Source organism: Alosa pseudoharengus, unplaced genomic scaffold (assembly GCF_046254945.1).
Source record: "Alosa pseudoharengus isolate Yale_2024_CS ecotype anadromous, Long Island Sound unplaced genomic scaffold, YU_APseudo_1.1 YU_APseudo_1.1_scf_15, whole genome shotgun sequence".
Classification (NCBI taxonomy): domain Eukaryota; kingdom Metazoa; phylum Chordata; class Actinopteri; order Clupeiformes; family Clupeidae; genus Alosa; species Alosa pseudoharengus.
Window position 1 is genome coordinate 18,674,728 of NW_027468620.1, and position 22,331 is coordinate 18,697,058.

The 22,331-nt window shown below is 45.4% G+C and overlaps 1 protein-coding gene across 3 annotated transcripts in view; it reads left to right on the forward strand.

Annotated features, from left to right (window-relative positions):
- Positions 1–22,331, forward strand: part of map3k4 (mitogen-activated protein kinase kinase kinase 4) — a 39,970-nt gene that overhangs the window by 8,705 nt on the left and 8,934 nt on the right. For 2 of the 3 annotated variants that reach the window (XM_076285780.1, XM_076285781.1), the window contains exons 3-22: positions 3,689–3,861; positions 4,258–5,595; positions 6,236–6,496; positions 6,791–6,943; positions 8,253–8,410; positions 8,745–8,861; positions 9,689–9,788; positions 9,880–9,963; positions 10,231–10,500; positions 12,286–12,435; positions 13,751–13,912; positions 14,149–14,282; positions 14,370–14,448; positions 14,563–14,641; positions 17,085–17,187; positions 17,754–17,888; positions 20,029–20,123; positions 20,389–20,469; positions 20,776–20,967; positions 21,929–21,999. In XM_076285780.1, the coding sequence (XP_076141895.1) occupies positions 3,689–3,861; positions 4,258–5,595; positions 6,236–6,496; positions 6,791–6,943; positions 8,253–8,410; positions 8,745–8,861; positions 9,689–9,788; positions 9,880–9,963; positions 10,231–10,500; positions 12,286–12,435; positions 13,751–13,912; positions 14,149–14,282; positions 14,370–14,448; positions 14,563–14,641; positions 17,085–17,187; positions 17,754–17,888; positions 20,029–20,123; positions 20,389–20,469; positions 20,776–20,967; positions 21,929–21,999 (3,935 nt within the window). The remainder of the gene's footprint in view (positions 1–3,688; positions 3,862–4,257; positions 5,596–6,235; positions 6,497–6,790; positions 6,944–8,252; positions 8,411–8,744; positions 8,862–9,688; positions 9,789–9,879; positions 9,964–10,230; positions 10,501–12,285; positions 12,436–13,750; positions 13,913–14,148; positions 14,283–14,369; positions 14,449–14,562; positions 14,642–17,084; positions 17,188–17,753; positions 17,889–20,028; positions 20,124–20,388; positions 20,470–20,775; positions 20,968–21,928; positions 22,000–22,331) is intronic. The other variant, XM_076285782.1, reaches the window with a different exon arrangement.

The window sequence follows — 22,331 nt, forward strand, 5'->3', positions numbered from 1 at the left end:
AAAACATAAACATGGATACCACTGTAGAGTCCCACTCACTGCTCGCGCCAAGCGACATGCTGTAGTCTTCCTGATTTCTGTTTCAGCGTTTTGGTAGCAACATTGTTATTTTTACGAGACAAGAAGAAAATACTGAATGAGAATTATACTTTTTAACTCGCCAAACAGAATCCCTAGCTAGTTTACTGTTGTTTTAGCTCACACCTTACTTTGTGACCCATTGCATGACTGTGGTTGCCTTGCCTTGTTTCATTTAGTCTTGTTTGCAAACATTCTTTAAGTTATTGCTACTTTAAATGGAGTGTTTACGTGAAGTGTTTAAAGGGTTTAAACTCTTTCTCATCTTTAAATGGTTGTCCATAGCAATAGCTAGGACAGATGTGTAGGTTGGGATGACGTTCTTTGCAGTTGAATTGGACTTTGTATCATAACCCAAGAACCCTGTGAGTGAAAAGGGATGTCTGTCAAACTGTTTGGCTTTTTGCCAAATGTCTCATACCAAGGGACTGCCATAACATCAGGGTGCAGAGAGCAAATGTTGGAACCAGTAAAGGGAGAGGGGTGACATTGTGTTGCTGAAGGAGTTAGTTTACATCAGTGCACTCTTGTCAGCTGTGGGCCAGATTTGCCTTAGCCAACTTGGATTCTCAGGAAAGATTCTTTCATAAGCGTAGAGCACACACATAACCCTGATTCACATTTTACCACACACGCTGCTAAGCGGATACACAGAAGACATGTGTTTTTAGCATAGGTTTATGCCTGTGCGCGTGTATATATTTAGAGTCAACTGGCGGCTAAGTTGACCAGGCTCAGCAAGGACGCTGAAAAAGCAAGACCGTAAATCTGCCATAGTTTGCAGACGCTCTTAGCATCGATTTCCCCCCTAATGCTGTACGGAAGTACAGAGGAAATAGATGTCAAATGCTAGGTGATTGCATAAGTGAAAACCCATGCACACACACACGCACACACGCACACACGCACGCACGCACGCACGCACGCACACAGAGAGAAATAGAGCCTCAGTGCAGTGATTTGATTGAGTCGTTGGTTGAGTCTGTGCAGAAATAGACCCGTGTATTACTGCAGCTTTGAAAGCAACAACCCTCCGTGTGGTTTTGCGAGGGCTACCAGACATGCAGTGATGTGAATGTGCATTGTTGAAAGCCCTGTATTTTGGCCTTTTGTCATGTTCACAATGGTGAGGGAGTGAGATGAATAGAATGTATTTACAGTAATGGGAACCGGTATGACCAAAGCAATGTGTTAGGTCACACGTATACTTTAAATGGCTGTCAAGGTCTCATGAGTACTAGGGATGCACGATATATCGGCGGTAGTGGTGGCCGATATGGACAAAAAATAATATCTCGATATTTTTTGTGATTTTGACGATAACGATAATTAATCGATATCCTTTAAAAAAATGTTTTGTTAAAGTCTGAGTTACTTTACCGCTAATTATTTATGAATAGCATCATTACAATAATAACCAATAACCTAACCTGTGACTTTTTAACCAAATCAACCAATGCATTGTCACTCTATGACACATTTCCAATTCTGCCCCCACTTGGGTGTGTGGCAATGACATGGTCTAGCCAGCTACATTAGAGAAGATGAATAGGCCTAACAGTTTCCCAAGAGAAAGTCTGAGGCTGAAGTTCCTTTCAAACCTTTACATAGGATTCACTGTAAAACTAAGCAGACCAACAGAGTACATATCAGTTATTTCCTTCTATGTTTTGTTTATGAGCGCTAGCCTTCCAAGAGGCTACCATTCCAAGTTACAGAATAGAAACTAATGTGTTAGCTTATGGCTAATGTATATGAGAAATCCCATAGAGATGCTAACGTTAGCATAATCGGTAAACGTAGATATTTACAGCGAACTTCAGTCCATTTACAAAAGAGTTAGGCCTACTTGAGAATAGTTCTTTGTGTACAACTGACTATTAAAATACTCAAAGGCTAATGTTTTCTCTCCATATAATACCGTGTAGGAAAAAACGTGACTGTCTCATCAATGCTACTTGAACAGATACTTGACAAAAGTATCCGCATAAAATCCCAAGTAGGCTACTCTCGCTGCACAAAATAAACATTAGGCGTGCGTGGGACAATGTTGTGACCCACTAGTGATCACGTGACACTTGCTCTGCTGCAGCCAGGGGCTTCTCCCGCATACACCTCCTGAGAATGTATGAGTCTTCAATGCGTGATTTCGAGTGTTTTTTCCCCATAAGTAATTTAAATACTCGATAATGTCAAATTGCACATTGTTAAAACAACAATCACGATATTATCGCAGACGATATATATCGCCCACCCCTAATTGGCGGCCGATATATTATTGGCCGATAAGTGAAAAAATGAAAATATTATTATCGGTCCGATAACAGAAGTCTGGCCGATAATTTGCGCCGATATTTAGTCCTAATTTAGGCCTACGTAAGGTCCATCTGACTACACTGAGCTACTTGAGCTTGGTTGGCTATACTTTTTCCTCAATATAATGTCGGCGGTGTGAATGTATTTCACCACTCTAACAAAATCTGTGGATATGCGTTCATTTGCGAATCTGCATCTCAAAATCCTCTCGTGAATGATCCGCCATTTAACCTTACCAGAGCGGAGCTCAGCCCTATCTAGAGCCGTCTTGTGCTGGTGTGTTTGCACTTTACCGCGCTGGTCGGGGAAACAAATAAACCAACTCGTTAGTGGGACGAGTACATAAGTAGGCCTAGTTCTAAGTTGTGTTTTAGCATTATATTTGCATTACTTTAGCTTGGGTTTTGTATTATTATCTAGAAATATGCTAACCATTCGTGCTTCAGTTCCAGACAGGTCATCATAATAAGTTATTAAAACCTTCGGGGCTAACGCCTTTCATTTCTGCTGCAGCAGGTTGTGCGCAACAGAGTAGATGGACATAAGATACAGTCTGAGGAGTTGCAGCTTTATTCAGTTACCCGCAGTTGAAACTAAACCTAAGTTTCCCTCACAAGCTCTGATTTGGTCGCTATACTGTAGCTTATTCCAAGCTGAGCCGTTTATGAGCGTTTAGTCCTAAATGAAAACGATTCAAACTCTCTAGCCATTCACTCGCAATTCACTGACGTCAGGTTCACTTAAAGGAGCCACACATACTGTAGGGATAGGCTACTGTTATGTTGTTGACTGCCGTACTATTGAGGACTATTATGAGTTCTGTCCATCATTTGGTGGTAGGTAAAATTACTGCAATAAAATGATGCTTATTAAATACTTTCCCCAAATCACTTTTCACAATTTTTTTTCAAGAGTAATATTATTGGTTATCGTATCGGTATCGGCCACAACAAACCAATAAATATCGGTTATCGTTATCGGCCTTAAAATTCCATATCGGTGCATCTCTAATGAGTACTGCAGCTGGATGAGTCGGGCTGCTTTTTTTTGTGTTTGAAAAGAAAAGCTTTTGTGGCCAAGGCGCGACATAACGGAAATGGCCCTTCCTGTTTCTTCTCTCTCATCTCCCTGTCTGGGGATGCTAGTGTTAATTATTAGCTAATAAACTAATTAACTAATAAACTTCCTAGGTGATCGGGTTAATGGTTCTCATTTAATTTACTCTGTGCATGTATTTCTCTTCTTGGATAAGCTTTAACTGTGTGTGTGTGTGTGTGTGTGTGTGTCTTTATAGACAAACTGGCCCCCCCTAGCCCTTCCACCTCTCATCGCTCCCCGCTCCGAGAGCGGGAGCGTGAGACCACTAAGTCGGTGGAGCCCCCACCTGAGGAGCCCAGCTACCGGCAGGGCAAGAAGCAGCGCTCCACCCAGCGCTCTACCGACCGCGACACCAAGAAGACCTTCCAGGTAGACCTTCCAGGCCTGTGCAATCACTCCAATTTTGACGTTTCTGCAAATGTAGACAAATTCTTAACTGTAATCAAGAAGAAATGGTTCCGTTCAATGTTGTAGTATGATCTGATTTTGTTATTTTATGTATATTTGTTACATTATATACTTGTGTATATCTATATAGCGTTGAGCTATATATATGCTTATACACTACATACTGATGTATAGACAAATATAAATAGGCCATTCCATTAAAGTCAAATATTTAGGCCATAAAGATAAATATATGTAGGCCATTAAAGTCAACTGTTCAAAAAGTCTAGTTTCTTTTAAAAACAGATCATGATTTCAATACTGCCAAAAATAATTGTGATGCTGACTTCTGCCATAATTAAGATGTCCTACTTCCAGGGTGCCTTCATGCTGGACCCACTGGGGAAGAGCTCCACCCTGGGCATGGACCCGCGCAAACAGTACCTTAGCCTGGGCTGTGGCAGCGGCAAGCTGCCCGTCAGCATGCCGCACGGACACGCGCTGCCCCGGCCCCACCGGCAGACGTCGCGCACCGACTGCCCGGCCGACCGACTCAAGTTCTTCGAGACGCTGCGGCTGTTGCTCAAGCTGACGTCCATGTCGTCCAAGAAGAAGGAGAAGGAGCAGCAGCGCGGCATGGAGAACCTCACGCTGCTGGGCCAGAGCAAGGAGGTGGTGTGGCTGGAGCTCCAGGCCTGGCACGCGCGCCGGACCGTCACTGACCAGGACCTCTTCCTGTTCACCGAGCGCCAGGCTATTCCGGACATCATCAACGAGGTGCTGCGCTTCAAAGTGGACTACAGCTGCCTGGGCCTGGGTGCCTCGGGAGGCAAGCGGGCGACAGGGACGCCCGTTAAGGCCGACAAAGAGGCGCCGAAGGACAGCCCGTGCGGAGCGGCGGCCGCCGGCGGCGGCGACTCCTGGCCGGAGGTGGACACGGCGGCGCCGCTGGGCTGTGGCGCCGAGCGGCGGGAGCACCTCCAGCGGCAGCGCGTGGCCTTCGAGCAGGTGCGGCGCGTCATGCTGCTGCTGGAGTCGGTGGAGGCGCTCTACCCGTCGCTGCAGACGCTGCAGAAGGACTACGAGAAGTACGCGGCGGCCGACTTCCAGGGCCGCGTGCAGGCGCTCTGCCTGTGGCTCAACATCACGCAGGACCTCAACCAGAAGCTGCGCGTCATGGGCACCGTGCTGGGCCTGCGCGACCTGGCGCGCATCGGCTGGCCCGTCTTCGAGGTGCCCTCGCCGCGCAGCTCACGCGGCCACGACGAGGAGGACGACGACGGCGAGGAGGACGAGGAGGAGGACGACGACGACGACGACAAGAGCGACTCCACGGCCGTCTGCATGGCCGATAGCGACGGGGAGGTGGGAAGGGAGAGGGACGCCGACACGGACGTTGACAGTGACCTCTCCCCCTGCCTAACGCCCAAGTTTGCCCGGCTCATGTGCGAGGATGAGTTCCTGCTGCCTGAAGAAGGCAGCGGAGCAGGGACCGGGGAGGTGGCGGCGATAGGGACTGGGGCAGGGCCACTTCCTCTGGACAAGGTGGCGGCGGTAGAGAGTCGGTACTGCCCCACTGCCATCTACCGGCCCTTTGTGGACAAGGCACTGAAGCAGATGGGGCTGCGTAAACTCATCCTGCGGCTGCACAAGCTCATGGACCGCTCGCTACAGAGGGCTAGGGCAGCACTGGTCAGCCAGTCCCCCACACAGGAGGTGAGGACTGAGGGAAAGTGGTGGCCAAACCTGGGGAGAGCTTGATTAGAGCTTGAAAGGAGATTAAATTACTTGTTCTTATCCGTCCTGAAGTCCCTCTGTGCAGAGATGTGCTCTTTACTGATGTCCTGCTTCATATATAGCCTACCTAATAAATTATTCAGACTAAGCAGTGGATAAACAGAATCTATTGAGTTATTGCTGGAAAGTATGTTTTATTTATCAGTTGATTCATTAGCAAATGTATTTAATTTGTTTTGGTTGATTGATAAATCTGTATTTCTACTGCTGTTTATTCCTCAATCATTTATTCAATTGAAGTGATGATTCAGTAAACTAATAGCTATTGGACATGGCATGTAACTGATTTATGACCTTGCCAGTTCAAGTTAGATAATGATATCATGCTCCTTATCAGTATTTGCAGACTGGATGAGGTAACCTGGTTTTAGTTTTGACTACATAGCCAGCATTAAGAACTTTTTTTAAATTTATTTACCATAACAACCAAGTCATCAGGAAAAAAAATTGTTTGAGATTTTCCAAACATATTTTACAGTTCAGATGCATAGCACAGACTGGAGCGTTAAAGGTTATGCAACTCTCCCTCTGTGACCTGTAATTGTTTTCATTTCCCCAGTTCTCCGACTTCCCGGACCCCATGCTGTACAGTGACTATCTCCCGGAGCTCTCGCGCCACCTGGCCTGCAGTGGTCATTCGGGCGAGGAGGCGGAACAGGAGAGTGTGTCCTGGGCGGAGCTTTTGGACATGGAGCTGCCGTCATTCCGGCCGGCCTTCCTGGTGCTATGCCGCGTGTTGCTCAACGTCATCCACGAGTGCCTGAAACTGCGTCTGGAGCAGAGACCTGCCGGGGAGCCCTCGCTCCTCAGTATCAAACAGGTCTCACTCGCTTGCTCACTCACTCACTTACTCACTCACCACACCATTTCGACACACACACACACTGTAATTAGGTTCTCATACATACGTATAGATAGAGGGAACACATGTTTAAGTGTGTGATATTTTGGGGTATCTGACCTGAAAGTTACCTACAGAATTTTTGGTTAGTTCCAACCTAATGTGTACTGGCATGACCATGCATTCAATGCTTACTTAACTTAACTCACCTGTGTTGCTGTTGTTTGTTTGTGTGTGTGTGTGTCTTTGTGTGTGCCTGTGTCCGACCTGCAGCTGGTGCGTGAGTGTAAGGAGGTGCTGAAGGGCGGCCTCCTGATGAAGCAGTACTACCAGTTCATGCTGCGCGGCGTCGTCACTGACCCCCAGGGTGTGCAGACCAACGCCAACATCGACGAGTTCGAGGAGGACCTGCAGAAGATGCTTCTGGTATTGGACCTCACCACACCCTCCAGAACCCTCCCGCACCATGTTTGCACGTTTGCTTGCACACTTTGGGTTTTATTTATGTTTCTGTTCCACCATTATTTAGACATTATTACAGCCTTTGGCTTCATAAAGCGCCTTGAGACAGTGTTGATTGTCCCTGGAAGTATAATAGCATATAATCGCTATTTGTCAGGATGGAATCAGTATGGGGACTAATCGGCTCCAGAGATTTCATGCTCCACTTTGGCACTCTGGCTTTTCCCCTGCAGCCTGCGTGTTGCCTCTGCATGCCTCTGATAAAGGCTGATAAAAACACTCTCCTGCGATTCCAAGAATCAGGCCCTGGGTCAAAGTCTAAAGCCAGCACTACTACTCTGCTGCATGCTGCGTGGTTGGGAGCAGACCTGAGAATCTTAGTGTTGAGCCGTCGCTGTTGCCATTTGCCGTTACAGTACCCGTTACTGTTGCTGACGACAATAAACAGGCTATTTGCTTGGAAACTATATGGATATAAGGGATCATATAGATAAGCAGAGTTTATTTAGGCAATGTAGGCAACCGTTGTCAAGACAAACTTGCACACAATAAGCCTTTTCTCATGCTTGTGCAGAGATGATGCTAACATTATGACTGTGCCCATGGGAAGGTAATAGTAATCTGATCCCTAATGGCTATCCACATCAGCCATGTCCATGATGAATCCGTGCAATGATGTCAGATGGTGAGGACTTTAGCAATATTTGTAATCACAATGGGTTATTTTGAAAAACTCTAGTTGTTTCTCTTCTCCCGGGGCGGTATATCCACCCCCCCCCCCCATTTTATTTGGCATGGGACGGGCAGATATCAGCTGGCGTAATAGCTTAGGCATCACTGTGTGACAGGCCATGGCTAGTCTTGCTCCAGTCAGGCATGTCTAGTTGGGAAAGCTGGAGTGAGGAAGGTTTGGTGATCCAAGTTGATATATGACCTGTAAAAGTGGTCATGGGGTTTTCCCGTCGAGAGGAAATGTTGGGTTTTCTTGGTGGCTTGTGGGAAATCACTGATGTGTTTACCGCATTGCTGTGTCCTGTATTGCTATCATTAAAGGAACATGTCAACATTTTGAGAAATAAGCTTGTTTACCCCCAGAGTTAGATAAGTTCCTGTAATTTGAGTATGACATCATGACATGTGATTTCTAATCATCAAATCAAACTCTCTGACTGCAACATGCAACAGAGACATCTAGTGGGGTTGCCATGAGATGACCTCATGACCTAGACAGTTATGTAATGTCTCAACGTGGTGTTGTTGTCTCTCTGGCCAGGTGTACTTTGACTACATGCACAGCTGGATCCAAATGCTGCAGCAGCTGCCCCAGGCCTCACACAGCTTGAAGAACCTTCTGGAAGAGGAGTGGAACTTCACCAAAGTCATCACCCCATACATCCGAGGGGGCGAGGCCCAGTCGGGGAAGCTCTTCTGGTCAGTGCTCTCCTCTGGATTTCCCCCCACCCCGAAAGTTTGATCTCTCCAAAGCATCTGGTCAGATAACTTTGTCCCATGCGGTCATTTCCTGCATTATATGAATTGGCTGATGTCACTTCAGATGAATGCGTTTAGAGAATCATTAAATATAATGATCTATTCTCAAGAGTGCTAAGTGCCTATAATGACATTAGTCATTTTGTGCACATCATCAATCTTTCCACGATAGGAGTGACTGATTAGGAGGAGCTTGTAGTTGGACGCCTGCAGGCATGTTTGTCCGATCGTTTCCTAACCCGTGACTGCTCTGCCCTCTTCTGGCTGTTTACAGTGACATCGCCGGCATGCTGCTGAAGTCCACCGGGGACTTCCTGGACGCTGGTCTGCAGAAGAGCGGCGATGAGTTCTGGGAAAGCGCTGATGACAGCACTGCTTCGGATGAAATCAGGTCAGCTAGTCTGTTCTCCGCAGCAGTTGTCCATACACATACCATACACCACATACTCAGACAGTGACGGTTATTATATTGCCGTCAATGCTTCATGTGTGCCAATACATGTATTAGTGGTATGTTTTCTGTAAATTATGGCTCTTGTGTCTTATTGCCTTAACATCTTTCTAGGGACTGTAAGGAATGTATCTATTTTGTTGAACTGATGGGCATATGTCTATGTGTGTCATAAGATGCTCAACAGTGGTGGAATGAGAGAACTCCACTCAGCAGTTGGCCGGTGTGCAACTGTGGTCATATAGCCTCCCTTTAAAGTCAGACTCCATTAGTTTATTGCACACCTTCTGTTTTTCAAAAGTATACATTCAGGGGTCTTTGCTTTCGAATAAAATCCCTTCACAACCCTTCAAATGGCTTAAATGTAACTTTAAATCGGCTTTCTAATTTTGGGAATAGGGATCGATCTATCCCCACCTCCTCTCCACACGCTGTTGACCTGCTACTGGCTCCTGCTGACATGTTAGCCAGCTTTTCTGCATCTTTATGAACAATTGACCCACCACAAGTACTCAGGATTGGTTCAGTGCCCTTTTAATGGTTTAAAAGGACTGCAGTTTGAGTTTGAGGCATACTGAGGCTATGATAGGTCAGCTATGCATCCAAAGCAGAAATCCTTGGCCATGTTATTAACTGCTTATTTTGGTCATGGTACGTCTTGTAAAACATAAGACGCCATACAGACTTGTTAACAAGGTTAAAAGACCTTGAAGGGGGTCTTTTAGCATTCTTGGGTCATGTCTGAAAAGGTCACCTTTCCTTTGCAGGCGGTCGGTAATCGAGACGAGCCGCTCGCTCAAAGAACTCTTCCACGAGGCCAGAGAGCGGGCGTCCAAATCGCTGGGCTTCGCCAAGATGCTGCGCAAGGTAAGAGGCCAGGATGCCGCTCGGCCTGCACCCACTCCAGAGGAAAGCAGGCCACTGTGTTCTGACCCGACTATCTATTCTCGCACTGTAGGATCTGGAGATTGCTGCTGATTTCAGTGTGGCCAGTGGAGTGCCGGGTCTCCTAGAAGCTCTGAAAAAAAGGAACTATGTAAAGGTAGGAAACTAGGTTGGATTTGCTCCGCTTTTTCTTTTTTTTTTGCTTTTTTTCTGATTCCTTCTAATTCCTTTTGTTAGTAGTTGCTCACTCAGGCAAGTATATTTTCTGTCAGTCATTTGTTTCTTTCTTTCTTTCTTTCTTTCTTTCTTTCTTTCTTTCTCTCTTTCTTTCTCTTTCTCTTTTTCTCTTCTTTCTCTTTCTCTCTTTCTCTTCTTTCTCTTTCTCTCTCTTTCTCTCTCTAATTATTGCATTTCCTCCCCCCAGGTGCTGATCCCCGGGCTTGAGGAGCTGCAGGTGTTTGTGCCGTCGGTGCTCATGGGCCAGCGGCCCGTCATCCTGCAGCTGCTGAACGCGGCGGCCGGCAAGGACTGCTCCAAGGAGCCAGACGAGCTGGCCGAGGACGAGGCCTACCTCCTGATGAGCAAGCACGGCGCCGGTCAGCCCGACACTGAGGTCTGCTGGGCCCAGTGGGACGGCGCGCAGCTCAAACTCGTCCCCCAGATGGAGACCGTGGACACCCTCAAGGCCATGGACGTAAGGACAGCTGCACGCACAGGCTTTTTAAACAGTGAAAATGATTATAATCAGCGACTTTAATGCTTGGTTAGATTATGAGGAAAGTGTGGGTTGACGGGGATTAAAGTATTCCCGGCACCGTGCCGGATTTCCGGTGTTCAGTGTTTGGCTGCGAAAAAAAATAAATCTTAATGTTTTAAAAAAGACTTTCGATATCATCCCCATCGCTTTCGAGTGTATGCGTTCGTCTGCCAATGATATGAAAGGAGCACAACTCTCCCGCTCTCAAACTAACATAGGCTATTAGCCAATCAGAAGTAGAATGAGGCGGGTCTGGGGAAAACATGCTTCAATAGAGTCCTATGTTTTCGCTATTGCTCTGCATAGATGCCCGAGTAGAGAGAGACGTCACATAGAAGGAGAGTAAGATGAGTAGATTCATGAATCCTGGGGAAGATTCCCTCCTAGTTGATAAAGGATTAAAAAATAAATGGCGCTGGGCATGGATAGAAGAGATAGGACAGTAAGACTTTTAGTAGCTGGTGTAAAACGTTGAGAGAACCGGGTGCTTGTTCCTGCACTCTGTGCTCGAGAAAGCTAGTATGCAACTAGCGGCAGAAAGTGCTTCCACGACATGAGTCAGACCCCGCTCACAGAGCAGCTGTTCGCGCTCTCCCACACACAACACGTTTACCAGGAGCAACAACCACAGCTGATGTACTGGCATCAATAACTGACCGTGTGTGTGGCTTGAAAAAACGCGTGTGCACGTTCATTGCAGAGCATGATCTGTCTTTCAAGCTTGCCCAACGCCTGGTGAATCTATGCAAAAAAATTAGCTGAAAGACAAAATTGCTATGACTAAACCAGGGGTGTCCAAACCACGGCCCGCGGGCCAACTGCGGCCCGCCACACACTTTAATCTGGCCCGCCGAGCATTTATTAGTTTATCAGAGATCCGGCCCGCCATGCACACACTTTAATCCGGCCTGCCGAGAATTTAATTAGGTTGTCATAGGCCGCTTGCTATTTTTTCCAGCGATAGACGTTGTGAGTAACTTTAGGCTACTGCAAACTGCTTTACACTCTTCTTAGAGAGCGATTACAATGTCAATGTCAAAACAGCTTGTTACATCGAGATACATAGTATCTCCTTTGCAGCAGATCTAACTAAGTTATGCTACTCCATTTAATTGGGAACGCATTTGAGCGTGCATGCACGAGAGGGAGAAAGCGCGGCAGGTTCTTGTCGTTGTTGATCATTAATATATACTTTTTAAAAAAGAAACTTGTAAAAGAAAATCACGATGGCAGCAGTAGTTCCCACTACTGGCACGAGCCATAGGCACAGCACTAGCCATAGGCTATATTTGAGTGGAGCTGGCAAAAGAGTCTTAAAGTGACAGTGCACCATTTACAAATGAATTAAACAACATCAAATGAACAGTATTTCTTAAGAAATTAATTTTCTACAACAAAATTACTTTGTCATTTAAATTATATAAAACGTTATATATATAACTGTCAATATATAATCAGCATGCCAGCTATTTGAACACACACGGAATAACACCAGAGTTTAAAATACGTATTTCGAAAAAGCTACAAAACTGGCCCACCACCCACATAAAAAAAAGTTCAGGCTCCGGATTTGTTTTTACTTTAATCCCTGGAGTTGAGCAGAGCATAAAATACATTATACAAGCTGTTTGTCTAGTTTTGTATGCTTGGACTTGATATTGCCATAGGTAATTGGGTAGATGTTTGGGTTAGTACGTACACATTGTTTTCTATGGCCCTTAGGTGGATAACCTGCTGTTGATCGTGATGCAGTCGGCTCAGCTGGTGACCCAGCGGAAGGCCTTCCAGCAGTGCATGGATGAGCTGCTGTCCCTGAAGCGCGAGCAGACCTCCAGCCAGCCCCTCATCGCCCGCGCCCTCGAGCAGCTCAAGGTACACACAGCGCATACAGACAGAGCACTGACGGACCAACGGGGACGTGCTTTGCTGCAGGAGCTGTGGTGTGAGCAGGCGCATTGTCCACAAAGAAATCCGACCGTGGTCATTTCCCGATCCCACCCCATCTCTCTCTCTCTCTCTCTCCCACTCGCTTTCTGTCACTCTTCAATGACCCGTCTGAATAAAGGCAAAAAGTATAATTTCAAAAAAGTAATATTTATTTGCTTTGCCAAGTAGTGGTCCAGTTTTCTGAAGAGAATTAACGCAGCTGTAGCAACTGTGTGCCCCATAGTGGCCTCTGTGGTGGCCTCATGCCGTTTGTCTTTCCGTCTGAATCTATCTACTCTTGTTGTATGTTTACCTCCTAATATAAAGAGAAACTATAGTTTCTAAAAATAAATAAACATTATTTTCCCTCTTTGATAGTACAAGCGCTGATATATACATGCCCTTCTCTAAACATTTGCCATCTTTATAGTGGTTCATTGTCTTGACATTGTCTTGCTGGTGCCTTTCTCTGAACAGACCTGCAGCTTCATCATTGTTCAACTTTCTGTATAGATATATACCTGCATGTGTGCTTCTTCGACAGTAAGGCGTGTGCTGCATTTGGGGTTTCAGCGTGTCCCACTTTTACAGCTAAAATCTCACAACTGTACTTCTGATCATTCCCATGACCAGCTTTTGTATGTCATGGGCTTGATGGCGTATCTTTGAGACGTGTGTCGGTTGAAACCATGCGGGGAGTGAAAACGAGAGCTGGTGCAAGTCTGGTTAACCACCTCTGTGTGCGCTTCCAGCTCTCATGAAGAGACAGGCCCAGGGTGCTGCGTTTGGCGCCGTCACACGCCATGAAAAGCACATGTTGCATGAAATGTAGGTCTCTTGGAACTAGAGATGAAAAGTGACAGGACTGAATTCTTGTGCATGTTGTCCTTGTTAAGTGTCATGTAGATAAGGGTTTTCCATTGTGTGAGTCATGGCTGAACTGAATGTAATATTTATGCACAGAGGAATGGGGTCATGGTGGCATACCACTGTATACACATGTGAGTGAGGTTATTAATGTGTGTGTGTGTGTGTGGGTGGGTTGGGGCAGGGGGGTTATGATTTTAATCATCAGACTTCTGCAGCTGATAGTTTCACCTATGCCCTGTGTGGGTATTTCCAGTGGAATGGCCCATTGCAAGGTGTTGCGCCCGGGATTTTTCTTGTCGAGTTGTTTTTGCTCCTATCTGACTCGCTGTCCTCTCCCTTGGCTTACCTCTGTCCACCCCCCCCCACCCCCCCCCCACACACACACACACAGAATGAAGCTCTTCAGCTGTGCATCAAGATCAACACGGCCATCGACCGCGTGGATCGCATGTTCACCTCGGAGTTCGAGGCGGAGATGGAGGAGTCGGAGTTGGCCACGCTGCAGCAGTACTACCGCGAGGCCATGATCCAGGGCTACAACTTCGCCTTCGAGGTAAGACTAAGAGGCCTTGCTTGCTACGATTCATGCCGGAATGCTGCATGATTATGGCTGCATACGGTTTGGTAGGCAGGTTTACATAGAAGGATTTGAGTTTGGCAGGTTGGAAAGGTGTGTGTGTGTGTGTGTGTGTGTGTGTACGTGTGGGTGTACGTGTACAGTATATGACGCATGCATGTTGACTGTTCTAAAATGTCCCTGCCTCTGACCTCCATCTTGTTCTCCTGCAGTACCATAAGGAGGTGGTGCGTCTGATGTCGGGGGAGTTCAGGCAGCGCATCGGTGAGCGCTACATTGCCTTCGCCCGCAAGTGGATGAACTACGTCCTGACCAAGTGTGAGAGTGGTCGGGGCACTCGGCCCAGGTGAGCGCCGTCGCCTCTGCCACAAAGCGTTGTGGGTAACTGTTGCACATGTAGGTGACGTGTAAACCACTCCATGCATACTCACAGGTGGGCAACACAAGGCTTCGATTTCCTCCAAGCCATCGAGCCAGGCTTCATCTCAGCTCTGCCAGAGGATGACTTCCTGGTAAGGGTGCTTTTATCCTGTCAGCTGTTACACTTACACTTAGGGGGTAGAGATTGCTGTGTGTGAGAGTGTGTAGAATCATATGTCTCATTCAGAATGTTCTTGTGTTTTCAGAGTCTCCAGGCACTGATGAACGAGTGCATTGGTCACGTGATTGGCAAACCGCACAGCCCAGTCAGTGGCTTCTATCTTGGTAAGACCATCACCTTGGATAGTTTCATGTTGACACTATGTAATAAAATATTCAAAGTAGGCTACACCAAAAGTCATTACCGGTTATGATCCTTCTGTCCTCAGAAGGAAACAGAGGGAAATGGTCTCAGCAATGTCAATAGCTGTTTATGGAAGTAGAAAAGGACAAAGGTGACCGCTGCACTTCTTGTACGTTCTAGCCTAGAGCCAGACAGTTTAGTTAGATGAGACTTCGGTGTAGTCAGGGTGTGTGTGTGCATTTGTGCGTTTGTGCGTGTCTGCGTGTGCGTGTGTGTGTGTGTGTGGTAGAGATGCGCGGATGGGCTATTATTTCAACCGTAACCACATAGCAAAACTTATCATCCATCCGCACCAACGTTTTTTGACCAATTTTCAAAACCGCACCCGCCCGCCATCCGCTGGTTGTTTTAATGTATATGGGTGATGCGGTGCTGCTGACGTGAGGCTAGAAAGCTCTTGCCTGTTCTAGAAAGACTGATCCAATGCAGCAAATATATTAAAAGGGTAAAGTCCTAGATTGGCTATGTTGTAGCCTATCCCCACAATATCAGCAGCAAACTCAGTCTCTGTCTCGCAAAAGTCTCCAAAAAAAAAGCACATCGGCCTGTAGCCTACAATTTTATCATTGTAATAAAAAACGCAATTTGGCAAACGCAATCATTTCAACATGCTGCTATTTAGCCTACTAATTAATGCCTATTGTACTATTTTTTGCAAAAAGAAAGAAATCCTTACTTCCTTATCCTTAAAATAACAAGTCATTCACATTATAGGCTACTTTACGCACTGTAACCCACCGCACAGCAGTGCAACGTGCATGTTCACATTTTTAGTAACAACCGCCAAACTTGCTTGCTTGCCTTACACATCTAAGTTTTCCGACTATTTTTCTTACCTTCTTTTTTCCCGCTGTGGATGTTACTGAGCTTGTAGAATTCTCTTTCTTACATTCTGAACATCTCGCACTGCCATTGCCCGATGTCAGTTCTGAGTGATATCACTCCATAATCTGTCTCCCTTTTAAATGCCTATTCCCTGAATGGTAGGCTACAATGACTATGTGTTTTATATATAATATCGAAACAAAATAACCCAGTCAGTCTCATCTACGAGATGTTTAGGCCTCCTCCAATACTGGCAGCGTGCGTGCGTGAGGGGTTGCTCAGTGAAACATCGGAATACACCAATTCCGCGACACCATCTCTGATAGATAAACAAAGCAGCATGCATAGAAGCAACTAGGCCAAACTGCATGATGAAAATTTGACTATTTCAAAGTGTGCTCGTTTTTTTTCGGATGTAGGTTACACAATTTAACAATGTATAGGCTATATTTTTTTCATTTGATTGGTTCAACCGCCACCCGCCCGAATTTAATTAAAATATTTAATTTCTTCACGTTATCCGCACGATCCGCGGTTTAACCGCGGAGTCCGCGGCTGTAACCGCGAACCGCGCATCTCTAGTGTGTGGATCAAAAAAGCATCAAAAAAGTGCAGGAGGGAACAACAAAAATATATAAACACCACACTGTACTACCCTGGAAATTCAGAGTTCTCGCGAGAGCACAATGGAATTGTCTCTGCGAGACACTCTGGCAATGATGCACGTTGCTTTTACCCCAACATTCCGGGGAACCAGCTGAACTGATGAAGACAGCGCTGCAACGTTGGAGGACAGTACACATTGGTCGTAGTGTTATCCGATTGCGTCGAAGTCCGAAATCATTCAGAGTGAACATGGTCTAGTGTTATCCAATTGCGTGCAGTGAGATTTTTAAATGCATGCTTGTTGCCGCCCCTCGAGTTGGGCCATTACATTGTTCTTGGCCAGACCCTTAATCTTTCTAGATTATAAGGGTCTGGATTTTCCAGGCTAACACTGTACAAATGGACTGGTTTAATGATGAAAACACCAACAATATCTTTCTCTGTCATATTCCAAACACCCCAGACATCACCATCATAAATAGGACTAATTAGAATGTTACTATTGTTAAGATTGGATGTTCTTTTGACCTGCATATGAACACTTGCTTCAACTCCAAGCTGTTAAAATATCAGCCACTTGTTAACAGTATCACAAACCTGGGATTCCAGTGCAATATAATCGTTCTTGTGTTTGGGAGTCTTGGACATGTGCACAAACTTGTTTTACGTAGACTGCAACTATTTGGGCTAAGCAAGCCAAATGCAAAAGAAATCTAGCAAAGTACTGCTCCATTTTTGTGTATCCATTTGGAGATGACGATGTCATGTCTACCCATAACATTTACAATGAATAGCACAAAGCATTCTGTGTTTGATCAGACCTGTTTAAGTGTGTCATACTTCCATCAATGTTTGGGTCTGTAAATCTCTTCCCATGTGTTAAGGTGTGTGTTTGTGTGTGTGTATCTGTAACACTTCCCACCTGGCTTCCAGCCCCTAGACCCAGCCCTCGGCCAGTCAAGGTCCCGTTGCCACAGCGTTGCCACAGCGATCCTCCAAACCCATACCTCTTCATCCCAAATGCAGATGGCTTCAGGTAGGAATCAGACCTGTGCACATGAACCAGGGGTTTCTGTGTGTCGGTGTGGGTGTGGGTGGCCTGCATGTCTTTAATCTGTTCTGCTCTCGTAATTCAACTGGCAGTAATTTAGTGTGTGCTTTAATTCCTATGCTGACTTAATGCTTGAGTGTTAGTCATAACATGTAGCCTGTAGGTGCCTGTGGGAAGTGTTTGGTACTTTGGTGCTTACCTGGTGTTTATTGCTTTTAATAGCACATACACTTGCTATCCGTGCTTATCCTCTATGTACTGCTTAGGTAAGGTTCCCATCATGGTGGCTTTTAAGATGTGTATGTACGTGTTCCTGTGCATATCTGTGTGTATATATGTGTGTGTGTGTGTATGTTTGAGGAAAGACAAGTCCTGGTCTCCACAGTGTCACTGATGCGTGTGTGTGTCTCATAAGTAACTCACACGTAACTCACACACCCTACGCATGCATATCATAGATATAATTAACAAATAAACACACACACACACACACTGTGATGTCCCTTAAACTTGCGTGCGGCCCCCTGGCTCAGTGTGTTTCTCCACCCCAGCTCTAGGAGTCTGCCCTGTGACCTCCGGACTCAGCTCTTCCCCCCCAGCTCGGGCCCCCGGCCCATCCCCCCCGGCCCCTCACAGGGGGACCACGGCCACACCAAGGCCCCGGGCAGCGTCCCCAATGAGATCAGGTAGTCCTCCAGCCCTCTCCACAATCCGTCTCAGACCCCCACCCCCCCAATCCTCCCGAAATAGGGGGACCCAAGTGCTTCTTAAATTGAAATTGCTTCCCAGCAGCTTGTATAACCTCCAGCGAATCACTGCTCGGCTGCAGCTCGATTGATTTAATCAATAATAATAATGATAAAAAAAATCAATAATTGTGTGGATACCAGAGTTTCCGCTAGAAAAAAATGGTGCCGGTCAAAGTGACCGGCAGAGGTTTCGTTTTACGGACATTTTGATGATATGCCAGTCAAATATCCTATTATCGCTTCTTAATTAGTCAAGTTGAGGAAAACTGGAGACAGGCTATGTAGCTTAAAGAATGACATAATCAGGCTGAATAGAATGCAACATGTTCATTAGCCTAACTTACGTAAACATGCCTAACAAGATCTAGCCAGTATGTATGTTTTCATGGACAGCAAGAGTCTGCTTCGTTCATTGTTTTAAAAAGGCTACGTTGTTTGTTGCTGCTACCCACGTTATCTCCAGTGGTTCCACTGTTTAACACTGTTTGCACAGATGCGCACACACAAGAATGAGTGCTGACACCACTACCCCCTAAGGCTATGCCTCTTTATTTGATAACAATAAATTAAGAAATGTATCCTATTCTGGGAAATGTTTAGTTTCTTTTTCTTTTGGTCCGCGGTTCAATGATACCAATTGTGCCCGAAATTATCCTCGGACCAGCAATCTCCTCGTCGAGAAGGCCCTAACCCTGCAGATCATTGACAGAGAAAGCATAGGCCTACTGTATGCTTTGGGTACAGAACAGTTGCATGTCCAGTGTACACGGAGAATGACAGTGTCTTAGAGCGGCCGCAACCCCGCAACTCCACTTCCAACGTCAGATACGCCCGACAATTCTGCTTTTTATCTGGTGGTGGTGGAGTTGACCGGACATCTGAGGCTTCAGACGTTACCAATTTATCATCATCCATCGCGTCTGACCTGAAAAAACTTTTAAGGCTAGTCTGCCTGGGCCTGGCCATGTTTGAACCGCCTCACTCATTTGTTCGTTGTTTAACATGGACATTTTAAGTGTGCGCTTCCTATTTGAAATGCAGCATAGGCTATGCGTGTTGTTTAATAGCTTTCAAACGGTACATTTAAAAACAGCCAGAAGACGTATTGCTTTAATATAGGCTTACATTTTAAGGCTTATTCTCAAATTCAGATTGCGTTAGGGGGACGGGATTATTAGCCAATTTCAATCGGACAATTTGACCGGAGAGATTTAATTTTGTCGGACATTTCATTTTTTTTCCGGCCAATGTCCAGTAATTACCGGACAACGGAAACCCTGGTGGATACCATCAAATGCTTTCTTAAAAGTTGACCAGCTCTAGGTCCCTTTTACATGCATCATAACTACCATGTCCGCATGCTTTGCATACGCACTAAATTACTATTGACACCAGAGCATCCTGCACAGTCCCATGAACTTTTTGTTTGCACCCTATTAGTCCAGTAGTGCCATTTTGGCTCTGTGGCCCTCAGTGGCCTCCACAGCAGTTTTAGCCCAGCACGCCTCAGAACGAGCAGCAGAGCGAGGACCCGTGTGAAGACCATCGACTGTGTGAAAGGCTGCATGAGTCAGGCGCATGAGTCACCGTGTTGTGATTTTTTTCTCTCTCTCTCTCTCTCTCTCTCTCTCTCTCTCTCTCGCTCTCTAATGACTCACCACTCTTAACAGTGACGGTGTGACCCGCCACCCTCACCTTGTAATGGTGTGTGCAGTTTCAAAATAGCAGTGCTCTGCCATTGTTGTGCCTTTGCTGCTCGCTCTCCCTCCATCTCGCCTTCAATAAAAGCATGCCCGCTGCTCCTTTCACAGCTATCTCTCGGTGTACTGAGTGGTTTGATGGCTTTAGATGGCTTTGCTCAACCAGCTGAAACCTGTTTTGTCGTTTTAGCATCATTGTGGTTCTATGTACTGTATGTCTTTTATATATATATATATATATATATATATATATATATATATATATATATATATTCAATTTGTTTACAGTGTGTATAGTCATTATGGGTGTTACTTATGGAGGAGAGTCCAAATGATCCATGTCTCGTTTGACTGTATGTTGGGGTTCACTTCTGTAGAGTTTCTGGTGTACTTGAAAACGATCGGCTGTCATCTGTTGCAAGTGAGTTCAAATCACTCAGTCGCCACTCCAGCCCTACAGAAGATAGAGAAGGTAAGTGTGTGTGTGAGTGTGTGTGTGTGTGTGTGTGTGTGTGTGTGTGTGTGTGTGTGTGTGTTTGGGAGGATATAATTGGGCACTTGAGCATAATGCACATTTTGAGGATGATTTGCATAACCTCAACTGACGTTACCAAAATAAAAAACACTCCACAATAATAATGCACAGCACTTGGTGCCTATCCTGTTGGGTTTAATCCATTGGTGGTCCATGTCGAGGCTGTTAAGTGATGTCCTTGTCCCTGTTGTTGTCCTTGCAGAGCCCTCGTACCCAAAGCCAGATGCTACTAACACTGTGCGCCGGAGCTGGGAGCTTCGCAATTTCATCAGCCAATCCAAGGGTGAGACTGACCCCCTGTGCACCGCACTGACCTGTGCATTTTAACCCTGCAAGTAGAGTGGGCTGTAGAAATGATGGTGGTTAGAGTTGCAATGGTCTTAATAGCACCCTCTAGTGGTCAAACAGAACAGAGTAGGAAGTAACAGTAATGTGTCCACACTCTTGTGGTTCAAAGCCCAGTGTTTTGCTTCCACCACTAAACTCATGCAGATTTTTGTGTCATTTCACCACTTCAGACTACTCATCCTTTGCTTTGCAATCTCCTCCCTCCACATTTGCTCTGTTTGTCCTCTATGGGCCCCCATAGACTCTGCGGCGCGTCAGAGCCCCATGGAAGGGGTACGTCGCTCCATCCGAGGGTTGGAGGAGAAGCGCTACTCAGTCATGAAGCAGCGCAACATTATCGGCCAGGTGTGCCACACCCCCAAGTCCTACGACAACGTCATGCAAGTGGGCCTGCGCAAGGTCACCTTCAAGTGGCAGAGAGGAAACAAAATCGGTACGGTCACCTTCGAACACTGGTCTTCAGAATGACCACGCACTTTTTTGTTTTATGCCCTTTCATTACTTACAAGTGCATTGTTGACATTGGCAATTCATTGCTAATGCTTAGGCACAATTTTGAAAACGGAGCCCGTATTTATTTATTTTTTCTTTTTCAAAACACTACACACAATTAACACAACACTGACCCCAAGTAGCGGAATCCCTTAGCTCTTTTGCGAAATGAAACACTTATGACAAAACTATACAATTATTTATCAAAACTCCATGTTGTTGTCATATTACAAATTGTTTGAAACAAATGAATCATATGATCTGATTATTCTTGAATCAGTTAAGCACTAATGTACTCGATGCAAAAAAGGTTTACCTACGATATGCTGTATGCTTTTGTTTTTCTTTCTAGAAATATTGCTCAAGAAGGATTATAGGATAATTTAGAGTACAAGAATATACTGACCAAACATGACCCATAAGACCAGTCATGTACATTGAGGACTTTTTTCTCTCCACTTTGTGAAGTACACTACAGTTTTTTTCAATGGTTTACATACAAAATCTTTGCATATCACACCATTTTTATTTTCCTATACCAAATCTGCAAATCTCCTCTTCCTCTCAGTGCTACGTTGCCCAGTGTTTAGGACTGATTGTTGAGTTTACAGTTATATATATATAAGTGTCTTTACACCCAATAGTTGTGTTTAATCAATGGGTTCATGTGTGTGTATTTTGAAAGGTAGTGCCTTGAAATTGAAAACGGGAGACTTTATCTGAGATATCGGTGTCTAAAGCAGAGAAATGTGTTCAGTGTTTTGTAAATCAATTTGTGCAGTGTTTTGCAAAACACTGTGAGGCTGATGATGTGTTCAATCTGCGCTGATGTTTTGTTCCTTGAGTGTATGAAACAAATATTTATTAAAGCTGTCAACTTGTTCTTCATTGCTTGTTTCCAGGTGAAGGCCAGTATGGAAAAGTGTACACCTGTATCAATGTGGACACTGGAGAACTGATGGCTATGAAAGAGGTAGGTTGTGTGTCATAGGACTCATGTCATTCATGTCAATTGAGTCTTGTCATTCAGAAATGGTTTGCTGTATTCCCTCCAGGTTGGTTCATTTTTTGCTGATAAGCACTAGAGGGCAATGCTGGATTATATCACGTTTGTTTATTAGATTAGATTCAATTTTATGTTATTGTGCAGAGTACAAGTACAAAGACAAGGAAATGCTGATCCCACCACTTTGTTTCCTGTGTTCTCTGAGAATGGAGAGCTAGCAGAACGTGAGGAGATATTCACTGAATGTTGCAAAAAGTGTTGTTATAAATTGCTTAGCATCGCTTACCCTACCTTTAACC